General features: G+C 43.6%; 1 protein-coding gene across 1 annotated transcript in view; it reads left to right on the top strand.

Annotated features, from left to right (window-relative positions):
- The window catches only part of TMEM92 (transmembrane protein 92), an 88,584-nt gene that overhangs the window by 6,623 nt on the left and 59,869 nt on the right, over positions 1-22,092 (top strand). Inside the window, exon 2 of the mRNA XM_063959899.1 lies at positions 13,356-13,375. Coding sequence (XP_063815969.1) covers positions 13,356-13,375 — 20 coding nt within the window. The remainder of the gene's footprint in view (positions 1-13,355; positions 13,376-22,092) is intronic.

Genomic DNA, 22,092 nt, shown 5'->3' with positions numbered 1-22,092 from the left:
GGGACATTAGTTAGTTGTATGGGACATTAGTTAGGTTTATGCCACATGAAATAGATGTATGAGACATTAGTTAGGTGTATGGAACATTAGTTAGGTGTATGGGACATTAGTTAGGTGTATGAGACATTAGTTAGGTGTATGGGACATTAGTTAGGTGTATGGAACATTAGTTAGGTGTATGGGACATTAGTTAGGTTTATGCCACATGCGCTATGTGTGAGACATTAGTTAGGTGTATGGGACATTAGGTGTATGGGACATTAGTTAGGTGTATGGGACATTAGTTAGGTGTATGGAACATTAGTTAGGTGTATGAGACATTAGTTAGGTGTATGGGACATTAGTTAGGTGTATGGGACATTAGTTAGGTTTATGCCACATGAGCTAGGTGTATGAGACATTAGTTAGGTGTATGGGACATTAGGTGTATGGAACATTAGTTAGGTGTATGGGACATTAGTTAGTTGTATGGGACATTAGTTAGGTGTATGGGACATTAGTTAGTTGTATGGGACATTAGTTAGGTTTATGCCACATGAAATAGATGTATGAGACATTAGTTAGGTGTATGGAACATTAGTTAGGTGTATGGGACATTAGTTAGGTGTATGAGACATTAGTTAGGTGTATGGGACATTAGTTAGGTGTATGGAACATTAGTTAGGTGTATGGGACATTAGTTAGGTTTATGCCACATGCGCTATGTGTGAGACATTAGTTAGGTGTATGGGACATTAGGTGTATGGAACATTAGTTAGGTGTATGGGACCTTAGTTAGGTGTATGGAACATTTGTTAGGTGTATGGAACATTTGTTAGGTGTATGGGACATTAGTTAGGTGTATGGGACATTAGTTAGGTGTATGGAACATTAGTTAGGTGTATGGAACATTAGTTAGGTGTATGGGACATTAGTTAGGTGTATGGGACATTAGTTAGGTGTATGGGACATTAATTAGGTGTATGAGACATTAGTTAGGTGTATGGAACATTAGTTAGGTGTATGTGACATTAGTTAGGTGTATGGGACATTAGTTAGGTGTATGGGACATTAGTTAGGTGTATGGAACATTAGTTAAGTGTATAGGACATTAGTTAGGTGTATGGGACATTAGTTAGGTGTATGGGACATTAGTTAGGTGTATGGAACATTAGTTAAGTGTATAGGACATTAGTTAGGTGTATGACACGTTAGGTGTATGGGACACGTTAGTTAGGTGTATGGGACATTAGTTAGGTGTATGAGACATTAGTTAGGTGTATGGGACATTAATTAGGTGTATGGGACATTAGTTAGGTGTATGGGACATTAGTTAGGTGTATGGAACATTAGTTAGGTGTATAGGACATTAGTTAGGTGTATGACACGTTAGGTGTATGGGACACGTTAGTTAGGTGTATGAGACATTAGTTAGGTGTATGAGACATTAGTTAGGTGTATGGGACATTAGTTAGGTGTATGGGACATTAGTTAGGTGTATGGGACATTAGTTAGGTGTATGGAACATTAGTTAGGTGTATAGGACATTAGTTAGGTGTATGACACGTTAGGTGTATGGGACACGTTAGTTAGGTGTATTGGACATTAGTTAGGCGTATGAGACATTAGTTAGGTGTATGAGACATTAGTTAGGTGTATGGGACATTAGTTAGGTGTATGGGACAGTAGTTAGGTGTATGACACATTAGATAGGTGTATGGGACATTAGTTAGATGTATGGGACATTAGTTAGGTGTATGGGACATTAGTTAGGTGTATGGAACAATAGTTAGGTTTATAGGACATTAGTTAGGTGTATGACACGTTAGGTGTATGGGACACGTTAGTTAGGTGTATGAGACATTAGTTAGGTGTATGGGACATTAGTTAGGTGTATGGGACATTAGTTAGGTGTATGGGACATTAGTTAGGTGTATGGGACACGTTTGTTAGGTGTATGGGACATTAGTTAGGAGTATGGGACATTAGTTAGGTGTATGGGACATTAGTTAGGTGTATGGGACATTAGTTAGGTGTATGAGACATTAGTTAGGTGTATGGGACATTAGTTAGGCGTATGGGACATTAGTTAGGTGTATGGGACATTAGTTAGGTGTATGGGACACGTTTGTTAGGTGTATGGGACATTAGTTAGGAGTATGGGACATTAGTTAGGTGTATGGGACATTAGTTAGGTGTATGGGACATTAGTTAGGTGTATGAGACATTAGTTAGGTGTATGGGACATTAGTAAGGTGTATGGGACATTAGTTAGGCGTATGGGACATTAGTTAGGTGTATGACACATTTGTGCTTAAAAGTATTCACAGGTAAACAAAGTCTGGGAGAACTTGCTGGAAATTGTAGTTTCAAAAAAGCTGGAGATCCTCAGGTTGTGTAAACCCGGTCTGTAAACACTCACATGAGCACACAATATCCTGCACTCACATCCTACTTATTACCACTCATACATCATGCACTCACATCCTGCTTATTACCACTGCACTCAGGTATGATTGTACCTTTATACTCTGGAATCATATACTGTTCCATGTTGCTGTGCTAAAGGTATGCTGTGTATAAGCTACACATGAACTTCATTGTTTAGACATAGGCATATCTTATCTTTGCTGTAACCAATTTATCATAAAAAACTGCTATGCAAATACATGTGATTTAGCTAACATTACATGTACAATACATCATGTGAGATTACCTGCAGCAGTTCTACTGTGTTGCATGTAAATTGCAGATGAGAGAACTAGAAGCATCCTATTGCTTCTTAATTGTTATTTCTCATCTATATTTCCCATATTCCATCCCCTTTTAAAGAGCTTTTAATTTTAATATTAAAGACGGCCATATATATTTTATAATGACTATACTGCACTGACCACTATGACTATAGTCTCTGCCCTTATGTTCCTGGGTTCTGGCCTTCCTGTTCCCTGCCATACAGTAACTCGCTGATTATAATGTGTTATGCTATACTTATATTCATTAATATTAATGTCCAGTAATAACAGAATATCATGTTGCAATCACACTTATATGACAGGGAGAGTCAAGTAAGACAATACCTGGGAACACCGCCAGTCACTGTAACCATAACCACCTGCAGCCAGCACCTGTGGACAGAGCAGAGCCTGCAGTTGTAGCTGTAATGGCTGGTATTTAATATTAAAATAAAATTATCTATAAAGTTGAAAGATTCGCTCTAGGAACAGTTGCAAAACATCAGTAAATTTGCTGCCCATAAAAATAGAAGTGAAGGAAAAAGGTAAACACCTTTTCGACTAACCTGAGTCCAGACTTGTAGATTGTATACTGATTGGCTTCTTTCAGTTCGTATTTTGTTATATAGAAGAGAGATAAAGAAAGTGCAGAATAGCATATAAAAAGAAAAACTCAAAGATTCTATTGCTGAAAGCTCACAGCTTTGTAGCTTATTCTGCTGATAAATTTGATTAATGTAAAGTGCAGTCACATACCTCCCAACTGTCCTGATTTTCGCGGGACAGTCACTTTTTTTGGGGCTGTCGCTCTGTCCCATCCATGGGCCGCAGTATCCTGCGGTGGGAGGGATGGCAGTTGGGAGGCTCCTCTCATTCGCTGCTCTGCCTAGCATGTGCACAGCGTCTATTCATGGGAGACAGAGGGGCTTGGGGCATGCCAGCAGCTCACAGAGTGCTAGGCATGCCCCCATAGTGCTGGAAAATGGGTGTGTGGATTGCTATTGTGGCACTCCCATGAAACCACGCCCCCTTTCTATAGGATACGCCCCCTTTCGGCAGCAGTGTAGCTTCACCATTCCAGAGAGTCCTGCTTTCCCGTCTCCCGATGTTGGGAGGTATGCAGTCACAACTTTGCTTATCTCTTATAGGGTGGTATTCAATTAGCCGCGATAGTGCCACGGCAGCGAAAAACGTGTTTTTTTTTTTCATGACTTTTCTTTTCACCCCTATCCAATAGCCTTCCACGGAACAAAGACAAATTTTTCATGCGAAAATACATAGGTCCAGTGAAAAGCCGCAGACCTGTGTATTTTCACTACACTTATCGCGGATAAAAGGGGCACTTATCGCGGATTATGTTGTGTGCCTGAGGCACATGAAGCATAATCGCAGACAAATGGCGGTATCATAGATACTCGCCGGCTTATCAGTGCTAATTGGATAGCCCCCGACTAGACAATCATCTGCGGTAATTTAGGGCCTAATTCAGACCTGATCGCTAGGCTGCGTTTTCGTACAGCCTGCGATCAGGTCTGAACTACGGATGCGTATGCACCACAATGCGCAGGTGCATCTGTCTGCAGCGACGGGATGGTGCGAGAAAAGCGATCGCACGGGCGATCGCAAGGTGACTGACAGGAAAGGGCCATATGTGGGTGGCAACTGACCGTTTTAGAGGAGTATCCGTAGAAACGCAGGACGGACCAGGCGTTTCAAGGGAGGGTTTCTGACGTCAGCTCCGGCCCCGATCATCGCACTGGAAGAGTAAGTCCTGGGCTGTGCAGAGACTGCACAAACTTCTGTTTGTACAGCTCTCCTGCACATGCGATCGCACCCCTGCACAGCGATTTCCCCTTCCCCCTGTAGGCGGCGACTACCTGATCACAGGGATGCAAAAAAACACACCCTAGCGATCAGGTCTGAATTATGCTCTTACTGCAGGTAATTGTATACACCTCACAGAATAATAATGTATATTTTATCAGTAAAAAAATATACTTTTTGTTAATTTGTGTTTAATATAATTGTTAGTAACCATATTTTGAAGGATAGACAACACTATATATCAAAATATGTTGAAGAACCTCTTCTTCAGAAAAATTGTTCTGAACATACACAAATACCATGTTTTGTTTAGCCACAAACATGTTTCTAAACATGTGTAATATTTTACATATATTTATATAAACACACTTCCAATAACTTGTTACACAGATACATTTCATTTTGTTAAACACTGAAGTATGTAGAAATATACTGCATTTGCCTGATGTATTTTGTACAAACAAAACAATGTGTAAATGTGTATATGTAATCATACCAAACAAAACTGTATATTTATATATACACAGAATCAGTAAATCTCATATACACAATGCATAAATATGTGTACTGTATATGTGTGTGTGTGTGTATATATATATATATATACACACACACACACACACACACACACACACACACACACACAATGGGCCTAATTCAGATCTGTTCACTCACTAGCTATTTTTTGCAGCACTACGATCAGATAGTCGCCGCCCACAGGGGAGTGTATTTTAGCTTTGCAAGTGTGCAAACGCATGTGCAGTCGAGCAGTACAAAAACAGTTTGTGCAGTTTCTGATTAGCTCTGACCTTACTCAGCCGCTGCATTCACTTTAGCCTATTCGAGCCTGGAATTGACGTCAGACACCCGCCCTGCAAACGCCTCGACGCGCCTGTGTTTTTCCTAACACTCCCAGAAAACGATCAGTTGCCACCCACAAACGCCCTCTTTCTGTCAATCACCTTGCGTTCGGCTGTGCGAATGGATTCTTCGCTAGAACCAGTGCACAGCAACGATCCGCTTTATACAAGTACGACGTGCCTGCGCATTGCGATGCATGCGGAGTAGTTACATGATCGCTGCGCAGCGAAAAACGCTAGTGAGCGAACAGATCTGAATTAGGCCCAAAGTTTGGATCATCACTCATCCTCCAATGTCTACAGACTGCTCCGGTGCCATCCAGAAAAAATATAGTATACCATAGTCCAACAAGCAGCGGCACTCAGGAGTCGATGTTATAAAAAAAAGTGCAAAAGCAAGTTTTAACGCATCACAAACAAAGCCAATGTTTTGGGCAACAACGCCCCTTTGTCAAGGTATCACCTTGCCCCGAAATGTTGGCAATGCGTGATGCATTAAAACTTGCTTTAGCACTTTCTTTTATAACATCGACTCCTGTGTGCCGCAGCTTGTTGGACTGTGGTATTATATATATATATATATATATATATATATATACAGTATATATATGTATATATATATATATATATACAGTATATATATATATATATATATATATATATACAGTACTGTTCAAAACTTTTAGGCGGGTGTGGAAAATATGCTGCAAAGTAAGAATGCTTTCAAAAATAGAAGTATTAATAGTTTATTTTTATCAATTAACAAAATGCAAAGGGGATGAACAGAAGAAATATCTAAATCAAAGTCAATATTTGGTGTGACCACCCTTTGCCTTCAAAACAGCATCAATTTTTCTAGGTACACTTGCACACAGTTTTTGAAGGATCTCTGCAGGGAGGTTGTTCCAAACATCTTGAAAAAACTAACCACAGATCTTCTGTGAATGTAGGCATACTCAAATCCTACTGTCTCTTCATGTAATCCCAGACAGTCATGATGGGGTAAATTTACTAAGCTCCCGTGTTTCTGCCGATTCTATCTGGGATCAATCTCGGCTAACAGCCGTTTTCATGTCTATTTTTCAGCAAACATAACCAGTAATTTACTAAGCTCCCGTGTTTCTAGCATTCGTGTTTTCCAATGTTGATGTCATTTGTAATCCAGAGCAATGTATTACGAGGGAGTTTTGTAAAACACTGCCGAACATGAAGGCATGAACCCCATGCAGGGCTTCATTGTGTTAAGTAATGAAAGAGTTAAAAATCAGAAAAAAAACTGCGTGAGGGCCACCCTCCTAAGCATAACCAGCCCCAGGCTCTTTGAGTTGGTCCCTGTTCTTAAAATACAGGGGAAAAATATGTGTAGGGGTCCCCCAGTATTTTATAAACCAGCATCGGGCTCTTGGACTTGCCCTGGTTCCAAAAATATGGGGAAAAAGGGCATAGGGGTCCCCCATATTTTTTAAATCAGTACCGGGCTCCACTAGTCAATGAGATAATACCACATCATGAGGACACAATTATATAGGTCACTGGAGCCATGGTACCCCCCCCCCCCTCCCAACTAGTCAGCCCTGGCCTATTTTCCCTGGGGGAGTGGTACCCTCCCCCTTCCCCCCACTCCAGGCACCCAAGGGCCATAACTGAAGCCTGGGGCTATCCGCGGCTTTTCTGGGCTGTGAATGCTGGGCTGATAGCCCAAGTGTAAAATCAAGGTAAAATATTGTCTTTTACAGTGGAACTATAGGTCTCAGCAAGCCTACCCTGCATGCTGGTACTTGGTGAATCACAAGTACCAGCATGCAGTGCATTAAAGGGCCCGCTAATACCTGTAGTTCTACTGTATAAGAAATATTTAAATAAACACAGGACACTCACACCTTATACAGTATAATGTTAATAAAACATACTTACATACACTCACACTTACATGTACTTACCTACCATCACACATAGTCATTCACGTCCACTTGTCCTGTAGAAATCCATAGGGTACCTCTAAAAAAAATATATATACTCACCTATTTCCAGTGTTGACTGGTACTTTTCAGTCCATGGGATAAACAAAAAAAGTGAAAAAAACCCGAGCCAAAACGGATATGTAGAAGTGTATGTACTCACTTACACTTCTTCGTGAATGCTAGTCTCCGCGTAACTAATATCACTAGAGGGATCTGGCAGCCAATCAGGAGCCACTGCCATGGCAACATCTTCCTGATTGGCTTTGGTCTCCCCAGACTCTATAACAGTTTGCTTATAGTAATGAATGGAGATGCTTTGCTCCATTCACTCCTATGGTGGGAACCGCTTGATTGGGAAAACCACAAGGGTCACCCCCAATTGACCTTGTGGTTAGAGGGTTTTTTTCCAATTAATTAGTTCCCACAATAGGATAAGATAAAGATATATACTTTATTTGTCATTGGTCAAACAATACAAATATTGTACAGAACAATAAAATTTCCTTCAAAGCAACCACATATGCATATCAGTCAGAAACAGACTAAGTATTAGAACTTCCCAATCAGGTTCATCCTTACTATAACTGATGGAAAAAAAACTGTTTCTGAACTTTGAGGTTCTGGATTTAATGCAGTGAAAACGCTTTTTCGAAGGTAGAAGAGCAAACAGACTGTTATATGAATGTTCACAATCCTTTAGGATGCTATTTCCTTTCCTTATACTATACTTAATATATACCTCCTCCACTGTGGGCCATTCTGTGCCAGTAATATTCCCAGTTGTCCTGACCACCCATTCCAACAGTTTACGATCCGCTATGGTACAATTACCGTACCAAACAGAAATACAATAAGTTAAAATACTTGCAATACACAACAATAAAAATTCAATAAATGTTTATTAGACAGGTTAGCCGCCTTGAATTTCCTCAAAAAATACACGCGCTGTTGCGCCTTCTTAACCATAGATAAAACATTAGAGCTCCAGGTCAAATCATCAGTAAAAATAGTACCTAATAATTTTAAACATTTCACCCTTTCGACCTCCAAATTAGCAATAGATAATGGCAACAGGTTAGATCTGTTTGTTTTTCTGAAGTCAATAATTTCTTTGGTCTTTGATTTAGCAACATGCTATTTACCTCTCCTTAACTGACCAACCTATCCGCCTCTTCACGGTACATAGGCCCTCATTCCGAGTCGATCGCTCGCTAGCTGCTTTTAGCAGCAGTGCAAATGCTAGGCCGCCGCCCTCTGGGAGTGTATCTTAGCTTAGCAGAAGTGCGAACGAAAGGATCGCAGAACTGCTCCAAAAAAAGATTGTGCAGTTTCTGAGCAGCTCAAAACTTACTCCTAGCTAGCGATCACTTCAGTCTGTTTAGTTCCTGATTTGCCGTCACAAACACGCCCTGCATTCGGCCAGCCTCTTCCCCGTTTCCCCAGCCACTCCTGCGTTTTTATTGGGCACGCCTGCGTTTTTACACACACTCCCCGAAAACGGTCAGTTTCCGCCCAGAAACACCCACTTCCTGTCAATCACTCACCGATCAGCAGTGCGATTAAAAAGCGTCGCTAGATCATGTGTGAAACTGCATAGTTTTGTGTAAAAGTACGTCACGTGTGCGCACTGCGCACCATACGTATGCGCAGAAATGCTGCTTTTCCACCTAATCGCGATACTGTAAGCCCCACAACTGTCGTATCATCAGCAAACTTTACAATTAAATTTTATTGAGACAAGGAGGCACAATCATACGTAAAAAATGAAAATAAAAAAAGGACTCTAAACACATCCTTGTGGAGTACCAGTACTGATCTTAGTAATAGTTGATTTTAAGTTGCCCAATCTCACTTGTGGCCTGTTTACTAAAAAATCTAAAACCCAACTGCACACGATGGCAGAAAACCCAAGCTTGTGCAATTTCCTAAGCAAAGCACTAGGGGGGATGGTATTGAATGCTGAACTATAATCAATGAAAAGTATTCTAACATACGCATTAGACCTCTCTATGGGGTCTATTCACGAAGCAGTGAAAAGAGTGGAGTAGTGAGCCAGTGGAGAAGTTGCCCATGGCAACCAATCAGCTGCTCTGTATGATTTTATAGTATGCAAATAATAAATGTTACTTCAATACTGATTGGTTCTTCTCCACTGGCTCATTTATCCACAGTTTTCACTGCTTCATGAATAGACCCCTATATGACAAAGAGAGGAGTGAACAACAGAAATGAATGCATCTTTCGTTGACCTCTTTAGTTGGGATCAGTACTAAATGCCGCCGGCCGGAATCCCGGCGGTCGAAATACCGACGCCGGAATCCCGACCACACAATCCAGACAGGGGTGGCGAGCGGAACGCAGCCCCTTGCGGGCTCGCTTCGCTCACCACGCTGCGGGCACGGTGCCTCGCTACGCTCGGCACACTATTATATTCTCCCTCTATGGGTGTCGTGGACACCCACGGAGGGAGAATATGTCGGGATTGTGGCGGTCGGGATTCCGGCTTCGGTATTTCGACCACCGGGATTCCGGCCGGCGGCATCTTGACCGCATCCCCTTTTGTTTATATGCGAATTGATATCTGTCAAAATCAGGTGGAATATAACTTTTCATACGTGTTAAAACTAACCTCTCAAAACACTTGATAATTAAAGTGGTCAGAGCTATCGGCCTATAGTCATTTAAATCAGTAACCCTGGAGGTTTTTTGGGACTGGGATAACTAACGTGTTCTTAAAACATTCCGGGACTATGCACTGCAAAAGGGACAAATTAAAAATATAGGTAAAAATACGACAAATTCCATCAACACACCCTTTCAGTACTTTCCCTGGTATGCCATCCGGACCAGGCGCTTTTTGAACACTGACGCCTATCAAACAGTTTCTGATCTCATCCTCAGAAAAGGCTAACACTTTTTCCTCACAACCCGCTGACAATTTAGTGACTGCAGATTTATTAACTCTATCAAAACGGGCATCAAAATAATTCAGTTCTTCCAATAAATCAGCATCAGCATGCCCATCAAATGAGGATTTCACTTCCCAGTCAGTCAAACTCCGGATTCCATTCCACATACTCATACAGTCTAAATCATTCTCAAACCTAGACTCAAGCCTTTGCAATCCCCTTTTACGGAGTTGATCTGTAAACTGCCTGATCATCAGCCTTAAAGGCTTGGTTTCTAGCATGCAGTAACGAACGCACCTCACCGTTCATCCACGGCTTCTCATTGGAAAACTGCTTAATACTCTTCATGATGGTAACAATGCCAATGCACCAATACATATATGAGAGTACTAATGAAGCTAAATGGTAAATATTAACCTGTGAGTTTTCAACAGATTGAGAAATAATAATTCCTAATCTGTCGTTGCAAAACAATCCTGTAGCCTAGACATAGCATCATCCGGCCATATACAAACAGATCTATTTTCCACTTTCCTTCGTTTTAACAATGGGATATACAAAGGAATAAAATACATGGACATATGGTCAGAAAACCCAACATGTGGATACATAATAGTTTTATTTGCCTGCTTAACACTGCTAAAAATTTGATCTAGAATATTATCACCCCTTGTCGGAGAACATTTCTATAAAATTTCGGTAACACAGACTTTATATTCGCTTTGTTAAAATCGACAGCTACCAAAACACTCCCTCCGGATAAACCCCCTACCTTTTAGAAATAGCATTATAAAGAATCTCCAGGGCATCCTTAACAACAGCCTGTGGTGGAATATAAACCGCAGTCACTATTATAGCGGAGAATTCCCGGGGTAAGTAAAAAGGCCTGAACTTCAACATCAGGAATTCCAGCTCTGGAGAACAATGACTTTCAATAACGACTGTATTTGTGCACCAGTTATTGTTAGTATAAATACACAGTCCATCTCCTCTCCGTTTGCCAGAGGAGACTAATCTGTCCGCTCTGAACATAGCTCTATCAGGGAGCTAGACAGCCAAATCCGGAATACTGTTAGTAAGCCAAGTCTCAGTCAAAACTACCAAGGAGCATGAACGCATAATGTGGCTGCTAGAGATTCTAAGCAACAATTAATCTACTTTATTAGTCTTATTAGTCAAAGAACAGACATTAGCCAGGAAAATACTTGGCAAGGGGGAGCTAAAAAGGGACTTCTTCCACCTCTCCAATAGTCCTGCCCACGTTCCCGACGTGAGCGTCTTTTCCTCCTCGGCGCTACTCAAACAGTCTTCCCCACCACCATCTGGCCGCAGGTTCCCACCTTCATATCCCTGGAGCTTGCTCTCTCTGCCCCTCCGGCTCTCTCCACAACCGCGGCCGCAGGTGATATCATCATCTGCCTGGAATATTGTCTGGGACGCTGCTGGGCCTGTCTGGGATGCTGCTGGGCCAAGCAATGCTTCCTGGCTTCCATCTGCCCGCAGGTGCGTATCTCTCCACGGCCGCGGCTGATAACGTCATCTGCCGGGACTCTGCTTGGGACACCACTGGGCCAGGCATCACTTCCCGTCCACAGGCGCGTCTCTCCCCATGGTTCCAAATTTATTCTGCAGCAGAACAACGACCCAAGACATACATCCAATGTCATAAAAAACTATCTTCAGCATAAAGAAGAACAAGGAGCCCTAGAAGTGATGATATGGCCCCCACAGGGCCCTGATCTCAACAGCATCAAGTCTGTCTGGGATTACAGAGACAGAAGGATTTGAGCAAGCCTGCATCCACAGAAGATCTGTGGTTTGTTCTCCAAGATGTTTGGAACAACCTCCCTGCCGAGATCCATCAAAAACTGTGTGCAAGTGTACCTAGAAGAATTGATGCTGTTTTGAAGGGAATGGGTGTTCACACCAAATATTTATTTGATTTAGATTTCTCTTCTGTTCATTCACTTTGCATTTTGTTATTTGATAAAAATAAACTATTAACACTTCTATTTTTTAAAGCATTTTTACTTTGCAGCATTTTTCCATACCTGCCTAAAACTTTTGAACAGTACTTTATATACATACAGTACACACACAAGCACACATACTAACATATAACTGAACAACAATGCTTTCTCTGATTGATTGATTGATTGATTGATTACTTAGATATGGACCTGCAAATTAGTGAGACTAGAGAATTGAAACAGGGACTACATCAAAGTTATACTGTATGCCTGCTAAGAGCAGGTGTGCTGAGAGGAGGTGAGGGAGCAGGTACCTGGCCTGCTGAGGAGGTGCAGCCAAGTCCCATGACAGTGTCATCATGCCCCTTCAGAGGTTGATGCAGCAGGTAAAGAAGGCCCTGATATTTTCAGTAGGCACGAGGCAGACACTCTGTGGGCCCAGAAATAGAGTTTAACGAAAAGTTTACTATAACCCAAGTTATGAAAAACGTTTTTTAACAATCTACATTCTTATTATTGATACAATGTTTATAGATGCTTGTGAGACACAGTTTGTGGTTGAGCCAGTTCTACCTGAATTGCAGTACATCTCTGGTTCCTAGTGAGTGAAGCCTCATACAGTACATATTGGATCAATCTGTAAAACCTATATAGTTATTGGAAGTAGACTATGTCTATAGAATTAATACCATAAATATGTAGTTATATGTCCCGTTTCATCAAATGCATTAAACTGTACCTGCCTTCACTCCTACAAAGTCCAGGAGACTCCAGAATTCAGGGAGCCTGACTGACTAGGCCAATTCCTGAACTGTGATTCATTTCCTTCTGAAGTGAGTTTGTCGGCTTCTATACAATGACACACATGCATCACTGCGCACCAGGGGGAAATCCTACCAGTCTTTCCATGACACATATAGTGAATGTATAGTCACATTCCCCCAGCTCTTTCTGCTGGAGAGCCACGGAGTAGGCAAGTATGCATTAAACAGTTTCCTGTAATAGTTATATGCTACAGGTCAGGTAGAAAAATAATCATGAGAATGTCAGCAATTGTCTGTCTGAAACCATGTATGGACCCATTTTTACCACTGTTATTCCAAATTTTGTCTTTCAGATGCCATGTCGTGTTACAGAGTAAGTTATTATTTTAATAATCAACTCACTCTACATATTATTCTATGTATCTTCTCCACCCCCTTATGTTACTCTATATAGTCTTACATATGACCTCTCCCATTAACTCCTACTGTTGATCAATATAACCTCTCTCTATAACTTCTCCCTATTACTCAGTGTAACCCATCCCCATTAATCCATATAACTTATCTCTCTCACACCTCCTACAGATGTGTCCTCTTACACCTAGCATCTATACACCATACGGTGTGACAGATGATCAGATGCATGTAACATACCTTTTACATGTTGTATTTTGTACACATCACACGTAGTGAAAAGATTTTTTTCATACACATACAAAGTCACAGATGAAGCACAACAGAACTGAGCAAGAATAAAAATCACTGCCACTCACATTGGAAGCAATTGTACACAGATTCAGATTCAGTCGCACACAGATGTACAAATACTGAACATAACATTGATCAGTGTAATATAGCATTGTAGTTTTGTTCAGGTTATTTTATTTATGCGAATAAGATGTACAGTTTTAGCGAGAAATACGAGGATGTGTTGCCTAGGACCTGGCGCATCTACAAGGGCTTTGTGACGTGACTGAAATCATAGTGTCTAAGGACACATCTGTATTACTTCATATAACCTCTCCCTATAAAAACCCCTATAACTTTATGTAACCTCTTCTTCTATCTATACCTATTGCTTCATATAGCCTCTTATTCTCACACTTTTGACTCCATATCTCATCTCCACATAACTCCTTCTATTACTCCATGTAACCTCTCCTTGTAATTCCTCTTATTACTCCACATGACTCCTCCTATTACTCCATATAACCTATACTTGTAATTCCTCTTATTACTCCTCCTATTACTCCATATAACCTATCCTTTTAATTCCTCTTATCACTCCATATAACTCCTCCTATTACTCCATATAACCTAGCCTTGTAATTCCTCTTATCACTCCATATAACTCCTCCTATTACTCCATATAACCTATCCTTGTAATTCCTCTTATTACTCCTCCTATTACTCCATATAACCTATCCTTGTAATTCCTCTTATTACTCCATATAACTCCTCCTATTACTCCATATATAATCTCCACATAACTGCTTCTATTACTCCATGTAACCTCTCCTTGTAATTCCTCTTATTACTACACATAACTCCTCCTATTACTCCATATAACCTATCCTTTTAATTCCTCTTATCACTCCATATAACTCCTCCTATTACTCCATATAACCTATACTTGTAATTCCTCTTATTACTCCTCCTATTACTCCATATAACCTATCCTTTTAATTCCTCTTATCACTCCATATAACTCCTCCTATTACTCCATATAACCTATCCTTGTAATTCCTCTTATTACTCCATATAACTCCTCCTATTACTCCATATATCATCTCCACATAACTCCTCCTATTACTCCATATATCATCTCCACATAACTCCTATTACTCCATATAACCTCTCCTTGTAATTCCTCGTATTACTCCACATAATTCCACCTATTACTCCATATAACCTCCCCTTGTAATTCCTCTTATTATTCCATATAACTCCTCCTATTACTCCATATAACCTCCCCTTGTAAATCCTCTTATTACTCCACATAACTCCTCCTATTACTCCATATAACCTATCCTTGTAATTCCTCTTATTACTCCACATAACTCCTCCTATTACTCCATATATCATCTCCATATAACTCCTCCTATTACTCCATATAACCTCTCCTTGTAATTCCTCGTATTACTCCACATAACTCCTCCTATTAATCCATATAACCTCTCCTTGTAATTCCTCTTATTACTCCATATAACTCCTCCTATTACTCCATATCTCATCTCCACATAACTCCTCCTATTACTCCATATAACCTCTCCTTGTAATTCCTCTTATTACTCCACATAACTCCTCCTATTACTCCATATAACCTCTCCTTGTAATTCCTTCTATTACTCCATATAACTCCTCCTATTACTCTATATATCATCTCCACATAACTCCTCCTATTACTCAATATAACCTCTCCTTGTAATTCCTTCTATTACTACATATAACTCCTCATATTACTCCATATAACCTCTCCTTGTTTTTCCTTCTATTACTACATATAACTCCTCCTATTACTCCATATAACCTCTCCTTGTAAATCCAGCTATTACTCCATATAACACCTCCTATTACTCCATATATCATCTCCACATAACTCCCTCTATTACTCCATATAACCTCTCCTTGTAATTCCTTCTTTCTGCAGCGGGGTACAGTGGTATTCCACAGGGAATAACATTGGGGTGTAGAGTTGGATCTTGATCCGAGGCACCAGCAGGCTAAAGCTTTGACTGTTCCCAGGATGCACTGCACCGCCTCCTTTCTATCCCCGCCTCCAGGCACTGCAGCTCAGTTTGTAAGTTGGTGCCTGCAGTGCAGGCAGCTAACAGGGAGGGCTGCGTTAGGCAGCCCTGAATAGAGCTTTTCTGACAAGAAAGAAGACTTCAAGGGCCGCAGCATAGGCACTTGGTGCTATATGTCATACTGGTACACATACCGCCGCTGCTCTCCTGGATCGCGTTGCCGCACGATAGGGAGGAGGTAAGAGGGTCCTCCAGGTGGGTCCCGCCGAAATCGCGATCCGGTCGTGGTGTCTGGAGACGGACCGCACCGCTGGCGTGGACACTGTGGCAGTGCAGGGACCCCACTATGTCCACCAGGGCACGGAGCACAGGTCGGAGTTACTAAAATCCGTTTAGTACAGGCTCCATAGTCAGTGGCGTAACTACTGCCCCCGCAGCCCTCGCGGTGGCTTGGGGGCGAGGGGCTGCGGGGGCGCCACTGACAGAACAGATTGACATGCGGACGAGCGTCCGCATGTCAATCTGCGGTCTCCTCTCCCTCCTTCCCTCCGCTGCTGCCTACTGTGTACGGAGGGGCACGGAGCGCACATCGCGCGCCTCTCCTGTGTCCCTCCTGGCTCTCCCCCGGCCTGTCTAATAAAGGAAGTGCCGTTCGTGAGCTCTGATTGGCTCACAAACCGGCACTTCCTTTATTAGACCGGCCGGGGGAGAGCCAGGAGGGACATTGGAGAGGCGCGCTATGCGCTCCGTGTCCCTCCAACACAAAGGAGGGGGAGGGGAAGCAGACACTGGGGGGGCATATACCTGGCACTGGGGCATATACCTGGCACTGGGGGGGGAAGCAGGCACTGTGGGGGAATATCTGGCACTGGGGGGGCATATACCTGGCACTGGGGGCATATACCTGGCACTGGGGGGGCATATACCTGGCACTGGGGGCATATACCTGGCACTGGGGGGGAAGCAGGCACTGTGGGGGCATATCTGGCACTGGGGGGGCATATACCTGGCACTGGGGGCATATACCTGGCACTGGGGGGGAATATCTGGCACTGGGGGCATATACCTGGCACTGTGGGGGAAGATCTGGCACTGGGGGCATATACCTGGCACTGTGGGGGAAGATCTGGCACTGGGGGCATATACCTGGCACTGGGGGGGAATATCTGGCACTGGGGGGGAAGCAGGCACTGTGGGGGAATATCTGGCACTGGGGGGAGGGCATATACCTGGCACTGGGGGCATATACCTGGCACTGTGGGGGAACATCTGGCACTGGGGCATATACCTGGCACTGGGGGGAATATCTGGCACTGGGGGCATATACCTGGCACTGTGGGGGAAGATCTGGCACTGGGGGCATATACCTGGCACTGTGGGGGAAGATCTGGCACTGGGGGCATATACCTGGCACTGTGGGGGAAGATCTGGCACTGGGGGCATATACCTGGCACTGTGGGGGAATATCTGGCACTGGGGGCATATACCTGGCACTGTGGGGGAATATTTGGCACTGGGGGAAGCAGGCACTGTGGAGGCATATGTGGCACTGTGGGGGAATATCTGGCACTGGGGGCATATACCTGGCACTGTGGGGGAATATCTGGCACTGGGAGCATATGTGGCACTGGGAGCACGGCCCTAGCAACAAGCACTACCCCCTAGCAACGAGCATGACACCCAGTGCATGAAACCCCTGGCAACGAGCATGACACCCTGAGCATGAAAACCCCTGGCACCGTGCATGGAACCAAGAGCATGAAACCCCTGGCAACGAGCAGGTAATTTAAAAGTAATTGGAAGCCTTACTGTAGAACTTAATGTGTAATGGGCATTACGGTGTGGTATACTATATCACGGGCATTGTGTGGTATGTGGTATAATGTCTCAGGGTCACTGCAGTGTTTGGCATAATGTATCACAGACATTGCGGTGTGTGTCATAATGTGTCAGGCATTACGGTGTGTTGTATACTATATCACGGGCATTGTGGTATGTGGTATAATGTCTCAGGATCATTGTGGTGTGTGTCATAATGTGTCACAGACATTGTATGTGCTATAATGTATCAGGGGCATTGCAGTGTGTAGCATAATGTATAACGGGCATTGCGATTCCTGTCATAATGTGTCACAGGCATTACGGTGTGTGGCATAATGTGTCGGGGGCATTATGGTGTGTGCATATTGTGTCATGTACATTATTGTGGTGGAATAATGTCTAAGGGCCATTGCAGTATGTGGCATAATGTATACTGGGCATTACTATAAGGAGGAAAAATGACAAATAATGTAAGGGGCATGAATCAGGATTATTTTTCTTTCCTGTGGTGGCTAACGTCTGGGCGTGCAGGTTGCAAAACTGGGGTATAAGGTAGTCTTTTCCTGCAATGCCACGCCCCTTTACGTGAAGCCACGCCTATGTCATCGAAGCCACACCCCCTTTTTGGCGGCGCAGGCGCGCGCATATTTGTCCCTTTACTAGTGCCAATTATGGTGGGTATGGGGGGGCGCCGAAGGATTTTTTGGCTTGGGGGAGAAAAATTTCTAGTTACGCCACTGTCCATAGTACCTGGTGGTGAAGTCCAGCAGAGGGGATAAGGCTCTGACCTGTAGCTGCATCTCTCTCTCCCCCTCACTCCCTGTCAGCGTTTGGGCGCCATTACACAGAGCTGCGCTGATTCTGGGACTGCTGGGCACTGTCTCCTCTGTAAAGCCGCCTGCCTCATCAGCGCTGTGCATTTACAGAACACTTAAGTATTCTACATGTCGTTTAGACAGTGTTAGTTAAGAACAAATGCATAACTGTAGGGATATTTAGTCCAAGTATCCTGTGATATACATCCAGTATTTACTGTGCATTATATCTGTATACATACATAGCTTTACTTAGTTTTGCTAGTCCAGTGCAGTTTTATTGTTGTTTGTAATAATGTCTGCATTGTACATGTGACTGTGTGTGCGAATAGCTGCTGTGTGGTTCCTATTCCGTGTATCTCACACATATTGCTATCCCTATATTCTGTACCCTGACAGGGGCTAAGTGCATCAGGGTCCTATATATACAGTGTTTCACAGGATATACTGTTTGGTATTTTTCTCTGTGTATTTCAGTCACCTTATACCACTTAAATCCTCTGTATATGATCTGCATTGCAATCACACTCCACAGGGTTTTTTTTATCAGGTACTGTATCTGGCTATATTGTACTGTTACGCACTAGAGCTACGTTCTCCAATAATGTCTGCGTCACGGGGCGGGAGATCTGTCGCTGATCCTGCGTCATGCAGTGCTGACGCCGCATATTTATCTGAGAGAAAATATTCCAGCTGAGGGTCCAGGTATTGGGGGTTCTGTACCGCTCGGTCAGCCTGCAGCACCGGTGGCACACCAAGACCCACCTTGGCTGTTTTTTCAAATTTACTGACTACGCTAGTAACGAGATTTGCGCCCCCTGTGGGACCTCCTGTGCCTGTACAATAACATATTGTCCCTGTTGTAAATCCACTATGGGTGGATTCTCTGTCGACTCAGTTACAGCAGTTAAATCAGTCCTTGGTTAAACAAAAGCCTGACCCTCGCCCCCTAGGACCAAAGGGTCATCTAAGCGGGCCATTTCTTCCTCACAATCCACGCATGTTTCGGATACTTCATCTGATGAAGATGGCGTATATACTGACCCATCAGACACTGATGCAGATGCTTCTGATGGGGAATCTACAACCCAGGTGGATGTTCCTGACCTCTTGGAGGCTATCAAACTGATTCTTCAGATCGATGATGAAACTGAATCTCCAGATACGTCTAAGAAACCTGATAAGTTCAAACGTCAGAAAATTACTAAATTAGTTTTGCCACATTCTGACCATTTAGTTGACATACGTCAGGAATCCTGGGAGCCTCCAGGAAAGAGATTCTCCCTGTCTAAAAAGATGCTAGCTCGTTATCCCCTCTCTGCAGAGTTAAGTAAGAACTGGGAAACACCACCACCGGTGGACTCAGATGTAGCGTGTCTTGTGATGTCTTCTACTCTGCCTGTTACTACTGTCGCCTCTCTGAAGGAACCGATGGATAAGCGTGTGGAGGGTTGCTTGAAGTCTATTTACACTCTTGCGGGTGCTGTGCATAGACCTACTATAGCGGCTTCTTGGGCTGGAAAAGCTATGGGTTCAAGAAGTTAAAGCGGAGCTACCTCCTAATTTTTCTGATAATGCCAGACAGTGTCTTTCATATATTACCACAGCCTCTCATTACATTCAGGAGGCGGCCTCTGATGCCGGTGTGCAGGCGGCCAAAGCGTCTACTACGTCCATTCTGGCTCGCCGGATTCTGTAATTGCGGTCCTGGTCTGTGTATCTGGACTCTAAAAAGACCTTGGAGGTGATCCCTTTTAAGATGATTTATGTACGCCACCGTGGTGGTGCTGTCCGACTGTACTTGAACAGGCCTGTTATGTACAGAACAGGCCTGTTCAAGTACAGTCGAACAGAACCACCACGGTGGCGTACATAAATCATCAAGGCAGAACTCAAAGCCCCATGGCAATGATGGAAGTGTCAAAGATTCTTCTATGGGCGGAACACCATCTGCCAGCCATATCGGCAGTGTTCATTCCGGGGGTCCTCAACTGGGAAGCGGACTTCCTCAGTCGTCATGACGTACACGCCGGAGAGTGGAGCCTTCATCCGGAAGTCTTCCAACTCCTAGTGGACAAGTGGGGCCTACCAGATGTAGACCTGATGGCATCTCGACACAATCACAAGGTTCTGGTCTTTGGAGCAAGGACAAGGGATCCTCAAGCAGCGTTCGTGGATTCCCTGGCTATTCCATGGAACTTTCGGCTGCCATACGTGTTCCCTCCAGTGTCACTCCTGCCCAGGGTAATAAGGAAGTTCAGGCAAGAAGGAGGATTACTACTTCTACTCGCTCCAGTGTGGCCCAGATGGCATTGGTTCTCAGACCTGCAGGGTCTCTCGACAGAGCGTCCTGTTCTTCTTCTGCAATGCCCAGACCTCCTCATTCAGGGCCCTTGTGTCTACCAGGATCTGGCCCGACTGGCTTTGATGGCATGGCTCTTGAAGCTTCAGTTCTGAGGGCCAAGGGATTTTCTGAGGCGGTCATTCAAACTGTTGAAAGCCCGTAAACCGGCTTCGGCTTGGATTTATAAATGGGTCTGGAATTCTTACTTCACCTGGTGTGCGGCTAAGAATTATGATGCGTACAAGTTCAGTACTGCCAAACTTTTGGCTTTTCTGCAACAGGGCCTGGACTTAGGCCTTTGTCTTGCCTCCCTCAAGGTTCATATTTCAGCTTTGTCGGTTTGGTTTCAGAGAAAAATTGTGACTCTGCCTGACATTCATACTTTCACTCAGGACATTTTACGGATTTAACCTCCCTATGTCCCTCCTGTGGCTCCTTGGGATTTGTCGGTTGTTCTGGATGCCCTACAAGAGTCTCCGTTTGAACCTCTTGGGTCTGTGAACCTTAAATGGCTTTCACTTAAGGTCTTATTTTGGCTGGCTATTGCCTCTGCTAGAAGGGTTTCAGACTTGGGTGCCTTATCCTGTTGGTCACCATTTCTGATTTTTCACCATGACCGTGCGGTTCTTAGAACTCACACTGGTTATCTGCTTAAGGTGGTGTCGTCTTTCCACCTTAACCAAGAGATTGTGGTTCCGGCTTTTTTCTCTCCTGGTTTGTCCTCCAAAGAACAGTCTTTAGATGTGGTACGGGCTCTCCGTATATATGTGAAGAGAACCGCCTCTCTTAGGAAATCTGATTCTCTCTTTGTCCTTTTTGGTTTTCACAAACGTGGCTGGCCTGTGAATAAGCAGACCTTGGCAAGATGGATTAGAATGGTGATTGCACAAGCTTATGTACAGACTGGTCTTCCAGCTCCTGCTACTATCAAGGCCCATTCTACTCGGTCTGTTGGACCTTCTTGGGTGGCCCGCCGTGGCGCGTCCCAAGAACAATTGTGCAAGACGGCTACGTGGTCCTCAGTGAATACGTTCATCAGGTTCTATGCCTTTGATACTTCCGCCTCCCAGGATGCTTCCTTTGGACGCCGGGTTCTTGTGCCCGCTACAGTGCATCCCCTCCCTTGAGGAACTGCTTTAGGACATCCCCGATGTTATTCCCTGTGGAATACCAGTGTACCCCGCTGCAGAAGAGGAGATTTATGGTAAGACTTACCATTGTTAAATCTATTTCTGCGAGGTACACTGGATTCCACAGGGCGCCCACCCTGACACACTTAGCTTCTTTGGGTTTGTATGGCATTAGCCACTGGTACCTTCTCCTGTCGTGAGAATGTGGTTGTCTGTGGCTACTAACTACTGTC

Source organism: Pseudophryne corroboree, chromosome 3 (assembly GCF_028390025.1).
Source record: "Pseudophryne corroboree isolate aPseCor3 chromosome 3, aPseCor3.hap2, whole genome shotgun sequence".
In the NCBI taxonomy this organism is placed as follows: domain Eukaryota; kingdom Metazoa; phylum Chordata; class Amphibia; order Anura; family Myobatrachidae; genus Pseudophryne; species Pseudophryne corroboree.
This window is presented reverse-complemented; position numbering and strand designations above follow the sequence as displayed.